A 12,796-nucleotide genomic window follows, 5' to 3' on the forward strand; every position below is an offset into this window, starting at 1 on the left:
CGTTGCAACAGGAGGGAGAGAGTGGTTAGGGAGCAGACATACGTAGATTTGTAGGCTTGCTATGGGGGAGACAAGGGATTGCCTTCCATTTTCTCTGTGATGAAAGACCAGAGTTCAAGGGCTTCTCCGGGTGTTATTAGTAAGGGCGCCTTGTCAACTAAGTGTTTTTGTGCGTGGGTGGATGCCTCAGCTGTTCAGCTGTTTCGCAGGTAGCTAAATATACATCCCTGTTCACAGCGGTGGCAACGGAAACAACAGGAGCTTAGTAAATGCTAGATTCATTTCTCTTGTACTGATGATGATAAAGCCGATCAATGCCCTGGTGGCAAGGGAAAGTATTCGCTCCAGTCGGCCCCTCTTATAAGGCGCCTGGCAAGTGTGAGGAGCGAGAATCCAGCGGACAGACCACAGACAGCTCGAGGGAAGGAAATCCGCCAGCACGTCCTTTTTGGTCCGGGACCGTAAGGGTTAAGACCATCGAGACCTGGCCATCCCTGCTTCCTAGAGAGACTGAGGCATAGCCTGCAGGGGGGCTAGGGTGACTTCCTGTCTGTGTCTTCCGGGCTGGGGAGTTTAGGACCCTGGGTTGGTGGGGTCGGGAGGAGCTGGGGGTCCTTGCTCCGGGACAGCTGGGCCTGCTGGGGTGCTGGGCGCCTCGTGTGTGGCCCCCGGAACTGTGAGTTCCTTCTGGGGGGAAGGGAGCCAAGGGCTGCGGGCTGGAGGAGTGGCCACTGCACCATCCAGCCTGCAGAGTGTGCCAGGAGGGGGATCCCGCGGCTGCGAGGGGCCGGGGCCCGGGGTCTCCCGCCGCCCCGGCCATCGCGCTGCCCTCGCCTCCCTCGCCGCCCTGGCCAGGCGGGTCCCTTAAAGGAGCTTGTGGGCTGGAGACGGGTCTGGCCTCCTGGATCTTCACCCCGCAGTGCACCCAGCCTCTGCCCCCTGCCAGCGGTTCTTAAAGCTGAGCTTCAGGCAGTGCATTTTCTTTGGAAGACTTTTTAATTCAAAGCGCAGCCCCATCCTAAGCACCTCTGCTCTAGGACAGTGAAAACAGCTCATCTCTGTGGAATGACATCTAAGGAACAGCCTTGTAATACCATTTATGGCCCGAGTTTGCTACCCATTTGCTGAGCCAGTGTTCCTCAAGGGGCCCTGCTACCAAAGTTAATAGTTTCTTAGCTGGGAAAGTGCTGCACGAGTCTCTGTTACGTGGACTTTTACTTCGTTTGTAAAGACTTTGATGGAAATCGATAACTCGGACAGCAAAACCTATTACTCCATAGGAACAATTTTCTTTTTTTCCCCCTTTTAGAGGTGTGAACTCGCCCCTCCCCTCCGCCCAAACGCTAGGGCTATTTGTCATTTAGACTAGTGTCACCTTTTCCTGTAACAAATCCTTAGTTGCTGAGAGTGCTTAGGGAATGCCAGCTCCGTTTGATATCACGGCTACAGATGTAGAATTTTTTTTTTTAATCCTGTTAATGTTTTCCAAAATAAAGGTACTCTTTGAGATTCATTTGCAGTTTGGGGTTATGCCCAGCTCTGCCGCTGCCTCTGGTTTACTGTAATAGGTAAGAGTGAAAGTCAGTATCCAAACAGGCTTGGGACTGAATTCTGCTTTACTGCTTTCTGGTTGCATGACCTTGGGAAAGTTTATTAATGTCTTTTTTGTTCATCTATAATAACATATTGGTAATTGTTTATAGACCCCCAAGGGCCATTATGAAATTTAAATGAGAGTAAAGTAGCTTACTTCCTGGCACATAATAGGCCGTGATAAAGTAAAAATTACACCTTTTTTTACTCCCCCAAACAACTTTTTGTTTTCTTCTGTTTTCCATGTGTGCCTTTGTACATCCTTATTTTAGGCTCTTGTTTTCCCCAAATAATACTGTTCTCTACATCCTGAAATGAATTGCAAGCCCATATATACCTGCCTTCCAGTGATAGATCAGTACCTTAAAGTAGGTCAAGAATCCTAGTTGACTCCATAAAATTTAGGCTGAAAGGAATATTGTGATTATGATAGAGTGAGAAAGTCAGAGGCAAGGAAGAGTTCTCTCATTACCTTCCTTTTTATCTTTAGGGGTTATAGGCTATAATTATTCTCGCCCTGCTTTGTCCTATTTTTTCTTTTTCTTCTTCTTTTTTTTTTCTGATATAAATTCTAACTTCATTTTGAAATTGAACTTCAAATGTTTCATCTTTCTGTCAAGGGCCAGCTTTTCTTCCTGAACAAGCTTCTTAGACCTACATATCCATTTTTTTGAAGTCCTGCTATTGTTACTGTTTCCAAAAAAACCCCTTCATGTTTTCAGTTAGAACTGTATCTAAACTCTGAGTGGGCAATGAGTATTAGTATTTCTTCTGTTTTTGAAGCTTGATCCTCAGACTTTAATGTGAAGATTTAATTTTTTTATTGATATTTCCTTCGAAAAAGTTAATTTGAAACACTTGCATCTGAGATAAGATCCCCTCCCCCCCCCAAAAAAAAAGACTTCAAAAGACCATGTTTCTTTTTTTCAGCCTGGGTGCCTACTGTGGTTATGTTGCACTGGTTGGGAAGGAAAGAAAAAGAATACATTTTAGCTGATGCCTGCAAGCATAACCTGTTTACTTCCACAGGATTTCTGATCCCTACCCTGGTGTGACCACTGATGGAGCAAGACCAAAAACTGTTGGTCTCAGACTCTAGTGGCTTCAAGGAGAGGGAGAATTTGAAAAGCCCTTTTACAGGTGAGAGATCAAGAAATTGATCTGAATCCATTGGAAATTCAATGTAAGATGTGCCATGGAGTGCTATAGACTGTGTGGAAAGAACGGAGCATTTGAATCGGACAAACTTTGATTCCTGCTCAGTTGCCTACAAACCATGTTAACTTTTACAACCTCCGTTTTTTCATCCTTAAGAAAAATGAATATCTGTCTCATATTTTTTAGGATTAACAAGATACTACATGCCAAGCTATTGTTCTTAATAAATAATAGGTACCATTGTTATTTCTGTATTTTCTCAGATTTTAACTAAAGTATCATCAAGTTTTCCCTTTAGAATGTGTCTTATTCAGTTTCTCCCCTACTCAGATCCCCTTTTTTCTTTTAGGTCTTCTAGAATAAAGTTTAATGAAGTTTTTAGATCAGTATGCCCCTCCTTGGTAATTGCTGACAGCTGTTCAAATACTTCATTAGTGTTGTTATCAAGCACAAAAAATTCACTTGCTTCTCCTGAACACTTAGAGTATAAAAAAATAAAACCAGTTTTAAACTTTTTTTTAATATAAAAGAATTTATGAGGTTTTACTCTGTTATTCCCTCCCTTCCACTGCAATTCAGAATTTTCTTCCCCTGGCAGAGATTAGGGAATGTATTTAGAACATTTGTTTATTCTTACAGGACATGAAAGTAAGAATAATTTGGAAACTGCTCAACACAATAACTCCAAGGCAGAGAAAGAGAGAGCCTCAAAGTGGTCTAAAAGAGATGGCCTGCAAAATTGTAAGCATGAGGATACAAAAGAAATTCCATTGACATGGTCCCAAGGAGATGAGATCTGGTGTAATGATTCCTCTGAGAATGGTGGCAAGTCAGAGAATCGGGGAAATTCTACAGGAAAAGATGAAAAACCCAATCGCTGGAGTTGGGACCCAGGGGAACAGTGCGGTGGCTCTGGCCAGCAGAATTCAACCTTCAGAGACAAACCCTACAAATGTCCTGAATGTTGGAAAAGCTTCAATAACAGTTCGCATTTGCGAATTCACCAGAGAACCCACTCGGGAGAAAAACCTTATAAATGCTCCGAGTGTGGAAAATGCTTCAGTAACAGCTCTCACCTGATTCAACATCTGAGGACGCACACGGGAGAGAAGCCCTACCAGTGTGGTGAATGTGGGAAAAGCTTCAGCAACACCTCCCATCTTATTATCCATGAGCGGACTCACACAGGAGAGAAACCCTATAAATGCCCTGAGTGTGGGAAGAGTTTTAGTAGCAGCTCCCACCTGATTCAGCACCACAGATCACATACTGGTGAAAAGCCATACGAATGTCCTGTTTGTGGGAAATGCTTCAGCCACAGTTATGTCCTAATAGAGCACCAGAGGATTCACACTGGAGAAAAACCTTATAAGTGCCCTGACTGTGGAAAGAGTTTTAGTCAGAGTTCCAGCCTGATTCGCCACCAGCGGACACACACAGGTGAGAAGCCCTACAAATGTCTTGAGTGTGGAAAAAACTTTGGTTGTAATTCGACCCTAATAAAGCATCAGAGAATTCATACGGGAGAAAAGCCCTATCAGTGTACAGAATGTGGGAAGAGTTTCAGTCGAAGTTCAAACCTAATTACACACCAGAAAACCCACACAGGCGAAAAGCCCTGTGAAAGTTCCGAACATGAGGAAAGCTTGAGTCAGAACTGCGGTGTGATAGAGGAATGCAGACTCCAGCCAGGGGAGAAACCGTACAAATGTTGTGAATGCGGAAAGCGTTTTGGTCTCAGCTCTCATCTCATTAGACATCAGAGAACGCATACGGGAGAAAAACCTTACCGATGTTCAGAGTGTTGGAAAACTTTCAGTCAAAGTTCCACCCTGGTGATTCACCAAAGGACGCACACAGGAGAGAGACCTTATAAGTGTCCTGACTGCGGCGAGTGCTTCAGTCAGAGCTTTAATCTTATCAGGCACCGGCGGACTCATGTGGGAGAAAAACCTTACAAATGCACTGACTGTGAGAAATGCTTCAGCAGAAGTGCCTATCTCAGTCAGCACCGGAAAATTCACATAGAAAAGTCTTTCGAGTCTCCTGAAGTTGCAGAGTTTCCTCATGGGTGGACTTGGAAAAACTGTCCAGGGGAAATGGCCCTCCTCTCTTCCTTTTCGGTCCCAAGTCCATCTTCCTCTTGAGTTTCAAAGCCTGTTTATTTTTTAATTTTTTTTTTCTTTTTCTTACTGGGCCATTACAATGATGGGGTGGCTACAAAGTTTTCTTTGGTGTGTCTGCCATTATGTCTGGAAAAAGTCCACCTTCCAGGTTAGATGATAGGAAGGTCCTGATCCCCAGCTCATCACCTCTGCCCAGTGAGATGCTGCCAACGATGGAGAAGAAATGGTTTTTTTTGATTAAGGTAAGATTGGAATAGCTTCAGAGGCAAACAGAAAGAGAAATGCTGGAAATAAGAATACCTGAGAGCTTGAAGTTGAGCTACCATTGAATGTGCCTATTTCCTCTTTCCTGACTGGGTGGCAATAAGTCATTCCTGGCCTCACGGATTTATCCAGAGAAAGATTCTTTTTGAACAAATAATGTGATTTCCTGGCTGTTTTGGTGGCTGTTAAGAAAGAAAAAGCTCAGTTTTTAAAATGCATTTTTATTTGCTGAAAATTAACTTCCGTAGTATTTAGGACTATTTTGTCTAATACAGTAGCCACATGTGGCTATTTAAATAAAATTGTATTGAGATGAAATGAAACTTAAAGTCTGCTTCCTTAGTTGCTTTAACCACTTGCCAAGCACTCAGTAGCTACACGTGACTGGTGACTGCTATATGGGATATCATATAAAGTTCTTTCAAGATTATTATTCTTGGCAGACTCATAAAAATTTCCTATAAGACTGTAGGAAATGTAATGTGAGGTGTCTGCTCTCCAAGAAGAATTGTAACATAGAGTAGAAATGGGATAGAGGCACTCAGTCTAGAGATTGGCCGTTCTAATGCATGCATGTCTTAAGTTCAGCCATGTTGGTAATCTGGTGATATGATCCCATTGTCTTGGCCAAAGCCAGATTAAGAAGTAGAATTCTGAAATTTTGTTTAAAAAATTCTGACCAATAGTCTTTTCCCCTCAGTTTTCTCATTACACAGCTCCTAGACAGATCAGATCCTGGGTTCTTTCTCTTTATTTAACAATTAAACCCCTGAGTCTGAGCCAGTTTGCAGGGGCAGTTGGCCATTGGAGATGGAGACTCCTTAGTTCCAGTCTTAACAGGATTTTTTTGGCTCCTGACTGACTTACAAGGTGTGTGGATCCTCCCTGTTTGTCTGGCCAATGGGAAGGATGCTTTGTAAAGTATTAAGTTATTTCATATACTCCTAGCCCCGATTTTTTCCTGCCAGTGCAGGGAGTAGATGTGTAGGAAGGTCAAGACTCCTGAATTGCTCAGGATTTCTGGTCTCATTTTTGGATTCAAAATATATTTTCAGAAGACCATGTAGACATACAAATTAGGAATGTAGAGCCAGAAAGGGCCAATTAGAGCTGCTGCAAAGGGCTGTAGCTGGTAGGTAACCGAAGTGCATGGGGAATATTTCTTCCTTCATGTACTTCATCATTGCCTGATACTGGTTAGGCAATTAAGCTGTTTCATATTGTTATAAGATTGAAAAATAAGCCAAAAGTTAACAAAAAGACTTACAAAATATTTGGGGTGATTTTCTGCTCTCAAGAAAGGGGAGAACATAATAGGGTGTCATTGGCTTTTATGTAACCCTCACCTAACCATCTTTTCGCCTTTGTATGTTCGGTAGGATCATTCAAATGGTCTTCGACTGTAATATCTGGGGACAAGTGTTTATGGTATTTTTTTTACCACAGGCAACTAAGAGTTTGGTTAATGTTGTATAATTAAATTTGGGCATTTGCTATCGAGGCCGAAATTCAGTTGCAAGGCAGGGGCTGTTGGGGTTGTACCCCATCATCAGTCACGTTCTGTGTGGCAGGAACCACTCTGGACCGGCCCCCTCATGTGTAAAGCAGAGATTATGGCTGCCTCACTGGGTTTCTGTCAGAATTAAATAAATGGTTGCAAAGCAGCTAGCACTTACAATATAACAAGGTCTAAATACATGGCAGTCCATTATTACTGGTGGAAATAAATTGGAAACTGTCCTCCCCATATTTGCAGAGGAAGCAACGCAACCCCAGCTTATATCCTACGTGAGAATTCTTTATGACCAACCTCAGGAACCCTGAGGAATACGGTTTTGTAAAAGCACAAGACTATATAGTGTTTCAAGCTTGCAGACTTCTGAAAACCCTTTTATTTGATTCAGCTTATTGAATGTTTTTGTTGTTGAAACAAAGGATTCAGTTTAAGGCAGGAAAGAACAAAATCGCAAGTTCAATTTCAGCTAATTCCCCATCTGAGGAGATTAACAACAGGTACAGTTTCTGGCCTAATAGCATCACCTACTCTGTTTTATGACTGCCCACGATTGCATAAAACCGGTTTCACAAAACTTGATGTCTACAGAATCATAGATGATCCCATTTTAGATGGGTTAGGATGGGCTCCATGAGTAAAACAATTTAGCAAGAATCATTGTCTCTTTAGATTGAAAACTAGGAAAACAGAAGAGAGATGTGTCACTTATGAGGAGGACTTAATAGTAAATCTAATCATATTTGATGCTTTTACCTCAATTTCATTAATCAGCAAACAAGTTTTTTTAGCCTCCCGAGAAGTAAACATTCTGTATTCTTTATTTTTCTTGCCAGCACAAAGAATGTGTAAAGCATTCTTTCTTTTTCTGAACTTGTCACACAAAATGTGATTGGTGCTACACCACCCCACCCAACAGTGCCTGCCTTGCAACTGAATTTTGGCCTTTATTTATTTGAGAGAGAGAGAGAGAGAGAAAGGGAGAGGGAGTACGAGCTGGGGGAGGGGTAGAGGGAGAAGCAGACTTGCGCTGAGCGGGGAGCTTGTTTTGGGGCTTGATCCCAGACCCCTGGCATCATGACCTGAGTTAAAGGCAGCTGCTTAACCAACTGAGCCACCAAGGCACCCCAATAAAGCATTCTTATTTAAGTGATTTGTTCCATATATATAGAGAGAGACTCTTATATTCTACTCAAAGAAGGGGCTTGTATTTTTTCCCCTACAGTGGAATGAGGAAATCCATGTCAATGCATATACCCACAAATGTAGTGGGGGAATTTACTCCCTAGCTGCTGTAGAGTCTACCAGAAGGCATGCAAACAGTGAGTCTCTCATCATAGTACCCGAGGTGAGGGTTTGCTCCCATCATTCCAGGTCATCCAAGGTGGAGCTACCAAATGAGCCTTCTCCTTAGTGCTGTACAAATTTCCTCATTGATGGTGGGAAGTAGTGGAATATGTTTTGTGACTGTTGCCTGTCATCCGTTAGTCCAATGTGTTAATCTTGGCCAGTCTCACTTTCTGAAATCAGGGTAGTGACAAAACTGTCATTGCTTCTTGATTTTGTATTTGAGTTTCTGTAATTCCTTTCAAACAGTATGGTCATTCATTCAACAGAAATTTACCTGATGCCTAATATGTGTTTAGGAGATGTTCGAATGACCTTGGGAGGGGCAGATATAAGGATAGACTAGTTGGAAAATGTGCAGCTTTTTGGATGTCTACCTTCTTGACAGCTCTTGAACTATGTAACTTGTGTTAAACCCTCCAGCTTCAAATCTTCATCTTCAAATAATTTGATAATCCCAAGGAGCTAGAAATAACTATATATTAAAATGGGTTAGGTTTGCTCTGTCAAAACACATGCTTGTGAAGTGTGACACGTTGCTTCGCACATAGTGGCAGTCAACTGTGACTGAGCTTATGTGTTTATGCTCATGCCCAAGAGTATATTTTTCCAGGATGTGCCTTCCCATTAGACTGTCAACTCCTTGAGTGCAGAGAATGGATTTCATTTTTGTCATTCTGATGCCTCACACAAAGCCTGGCATGTGAAGTGTTTATTGGTTTTAGAGGAAGGGCCTTTGCCAATGGTGAAGTTTACTGGAATAAGCTGTCCAGTTTCGGGATCCCCCTGGGTCCCTCTAACACCATTATCACCCAGTCCAGCCTGGAAGTGAAAATGACTTCCTAAGAGGCTGGGTCTATCCTCACACTGACCCTAGAGGACCCTTCAATGTTCCAATTGTTCAAAATCTGCTGGAAGTAAGACCCTGGGCTTTTGGTTCAGAATGTCCAGGATAGGTTAAAAATCTGTTTCAATTTCATGTTTCCATCACTTTGAACTCTGTACCTACCTTGTAAGATCTGGTTAGCCGTGAAGGAGGTAAGGTGTCTGGCATGTTATAGGGGTTAAAAAACCAGCATTTTCCTTCCCTATCTGCCCTCATCTGTGCATAATTTTGCCAAGGATAGATTCTATGCACAGAAATGTTTAATCATTTCTTGGATTGATTATTTCTAGGTTTCTAAAACACAGATATTAATAACATTTAGCTCATAGGCTTGTTGTGAGGATCAGTGAGATAATCATGTAATGGGCTTAGCATTGCTAGGATCTAGTAATCACTCAGTGTTAGCTGATAGACCATTATAAAATGCCTCTTGACAACCATGGGTCCTTGGATCATCTCTGTAGGTAGCCTCAGAGATGTGGGCGTCCCCTGGGGCCACTAGAATGCTGCAGTCCTTTTGTTACTATTTCCCCCATGAACATGAAGGGGCATGGCTAGGAGGAGGTAGCAAGCTGAGTGTGTAGGCTAGTAATGTAGCACATCATTATTATTTTATGGCACATGTTTAGGCAATGACTGCCTTTTCTGTTTAAAAAGGGCCTTTCCTTTAATTTCCTGTCTCTTTTATTTCACTTTTGTTCTCTTTTACTTCTCTTTGGCCCTAACCTTTCTGCCTTGCCCATCCATATTCAAACCCAAACTTGGGCTTTTTCTACCCTTTATTCTGTCCCCTTTTCTTCCCTCCCAGTGAAGAAGGAATGAAGTCAAGGCTAAGGATGGTCCAGACTCTTGGTTATAAAGGTCCAGGTGGAAACCTGATGCTTGGGAGTCCTGACTTCAAGGGCATGGAGCCTCTAACAGGCAGAGGTAGCTTGAGAGGGCTAAGACAGTGATATTTCTGATCTAACATTGCATGACTGGTAAAATCAGTATATGTTCTAGGACCGGACACAGTAAGGGATGAAGTGGACCCTTTGGTTGAAAAAGGGTCATGGTCAATTTTGAGCCATGTTTCATCATATGGATTAACAGATTAAAGAAAATTCTAGTTGATTAGACTGACCAACACAGGTGAAAGATTTTCCCCCTTAACATAATAGCTTACTTTTGAAACATTAAAGTAATACTTATTGCTAATTGTAAAATATAGAGAAAAGTATAAAGTAGGAAATACATAAAAGTATGAAGACCAAAGTAAAAATGGCCCATGATCACTTTTTTCCAGAGATCACTCACCATGAAAGTTCTGGAATCTTTCCCAATAGCACTTTTTCTAAGTGTGTATCTGAATAAGTATTTTTTAAAAATGGATCTTGTGGTGTGTTTGTGTATGTCTTTATAGAGTATTGTATCTTGATTTTTTTTCTCTAATCTGTTGTCATTGCCAGTTTCCTTGTTTTAAATGATTATGAGGTTTTTAATATACCGAATGATGTACCATAACAACTCAGTTGTTCTGATGGTAGATGTTGATATTGTTTCTAGTTGTTTGCTATTAAAAAGAATGTTATTGTCAATAAGGCTTTTTTGGTGGTTTTTGTTCTGTTTTGATATTGTGGTTAGGATCGATCAATTATTTTGTTTTTTGTTGGTACACAACTCTTAGTGTCCATCTCTAATTATTTCCTTAGAATGAATTCCTAGCAGTGAGATTATTGAGTCAGAGGACACAAAAGTTTTTAAAGGCCTGTTACTTAATCTCTTTCCAGAACTGTTTATCAGTTTAAATGACCCCCGTGAAATAATTTTAAATTACCCCAGTGAAAACATTTTTTGGAGGGGTTGGGGAAGGCAAACATGTAATTTGGAGTCAGTATATCTAAATCATGGAAGCCTCTTTTAAGGCATCTTGTCCCCCCCCCCCCCCCGCCCTTTATTTAACCTCTCTTTCCCTTTCTTGAGTTAGGATCATTTTAAGAACTACTTGGACTTTTCCTTGTGAGGCTCCAAGAACAATTCCAGTAGATGGCGATAGAAGCTGCTCTAAGATCTAGGGAAGCAATCGTGATGCCCAAAGCCTGGAAGTACTAATAGAAAAATGATTGGGAAAGGGGCTGGCTACTTAGTTCAATACCTCCTGTCATCTGACTCAGAGAACGAAGTGCACCCCAAATTTAGGAGACGAAGGTAAATTCAGCTTTGGCAAATGGATGAGTATCTTTTTTGTTTGTAAAATTGATGTTGAGGAAAAAGCACATTGGAAGCTTCTGAGGATACCAAGTGATATTGCTCAGAAGACTAGAATTCTCATCTTTCCTGTCCTACTGCCATCAACAATTCAGGGAAGAACTTGCATTGTCAGCTGCAGGGATCAAGGAACAGCCACTGTGGGACAGGGGGAAGAGATGTAAGTTGTGGTCATTGCCATTACCACAGGTTACTAATTCTTCCAACCTCAGCTTAAACATAACTTCTGCTGGGAGGCCTTCCTTGACCCCTAGGTTCATTTAGATCTTCTCACCCTCCAGTGCAATATGTACTTGCTCTTTTTTTGGACACATATCACATCCTTAATTGCCTGTATGCTGCTGTCTTCTCCATGAAACTGAACCCCCAAGTGACAGGTACTATGTCTGCTCTGTTCAGTGCTTTACTCCCAACACCAAGCACAGAGCCTGACACAAAGTAGACACTTGACACACACTGATTACACTGAATTGCATTGATGTCTATACTCTACGGCTTTATGAGAGTATTCAAGAAGAAAAAGAAAATGAAAACACAGTTCCAAATTCCGGCTAGAATTTGCAAAAGATTACATAAGCACTAAGGGGATGCAGAATAATTAAATGACTGGCATTAAAAAGTTTATGGGGGGCGCCTGGGCGGCTCAGTGGGTTAAAGCCTCTGCCTTCAGCTCAGGTCATGATCCCAGAGTCCTGGGATGGAGCCCCACATCAGGCTCTCTGCTCAGCAGGTAGCTTGCTTCCTCCTCTCTCTCTCTGTCTGCCTCTCTGCCTACTTGTGATCTCTGTCTGTCAAATAAATAAACAAACAAAAAAGTTTATGGACTGGAGGAATGGTGATCAAGTAACTCTTGAGGGTTTTTTGTTTTGTTTTTTTTTTTTTACATTTTATTTATTTATTTATTGACAGAGAGAGAGCCAGGGAGAGCAGGCACACAAGCAGGGGGAGTGGAAGAGGGAGAAGCAGGCTTCCTGCCAAGCATGGGGTTGGATCCCAGGACTCCGGGATCATAATCTGAGCCACCCAGGTGCCCCCGAGGGTTTTGATATAATGTGTTACAAACAAAAACACTGATGAAAAAGGAATTGCTCAGTTTGTACCAAAAAAGTATAAAACGAAGAAAGGAAAGTTGACGATTATAAATCCGTGACTGCCATGGCCAAGAGGCAGAATTACAAAAAGAGATGGTGGTTAATCTGGATCTGAAAGAAGGGATAACTGAAGAAAGGAGGGCAAAGTTTTTCCTTGAATTGAGAATGGCACAAGTCCAGTCCTGACATGCCAAATCAGGCCAACAGGGCGAGTAGAGGCGTCACCGGAAGATCAAATGTGCTCTTGTTTGTTTTAAGGTAACTAGATCTTTGGGGGGGGGGGGGGATGCATTCTAGTCAAACAATCCTAGATTCCTGAACCAGATTTTCTTTCCTCCCTCCCCCCTCTCTCTTTCTCTCTTTCCTCACTCTCTCCCTCCATCCCTTTCTTTCCTTTCCCTTAATTGATTGAGTGTAAGTATTAGCTCTTGTCATGATTACAAAGTATTTTTCCAAGACAAATGATGCCTGGAAGGCTCAGTTAAGCCTCTGCCTTCAGCTCAGGCCATGGTCCCCGGGTCCTGGGATCAAGCCCTCCACATCCCACTGGGCTGCCTGTTCAGTGGGGAGC

General features: G+C 42.2%; 1 protein-coding gene across 3 annotated transcripts; it reads left to right on the forward strand.

Annotated features, from left to right (window-relative positions):
* Nucleotides 1-558: 558 nt before the first annotated feature.
* ZNF572 (zinc finger protein 572) lies at nt 559-7,649 on the forward strand. 3 transcript variants are annotated; one of them, XM_032316665.1, is made up of 4 exons: nt 559-676; nt 1,497-1,568; nt 2,623-2,733; nt 3,391-7,649. In XM_032316665.1, exons 3-4 carry the CDS (start codon nt 2,655-2,657, stop codon nt 4,896-4,898), a joined length of 1,587 nt encoding a protein of 528 aa, XP_032172556.1. In that variant the 5' UTR covers nt 559-676; nt 1,497-1,568; nt 2,623-2,654; the 3' UTR covers nt 4,899-7,649. The 3 variants fall into 3 exon arrangements, with proteins under 3 accessions (XP_032172556.1, XP_032172555.1, XP_032172557.1); XM_032316664.1 differs by having other exon boundaries at nt 559-1,568; XM_032316666.1 differs by lacking the exon at nt 1,497-1,568.
* Nucleotides 7,650-12,796: the final 5,147 nt, after the last annotated feature.

Source organism: Mustela erminea, chromosome 16, assembly GCF_009829155.1.
Source record: "Mustela erminea isolate mMusErm1 chromosome 16, mMusErm1.Pri, whole genome shotgun sequence".
In the NCBI taxonomy this organism is placed as follows: Eukaryota; Metazoa; Chordata; class Mammalia; order Carnivora; family Mustelidae; genus Mustela; species Mustela erminea.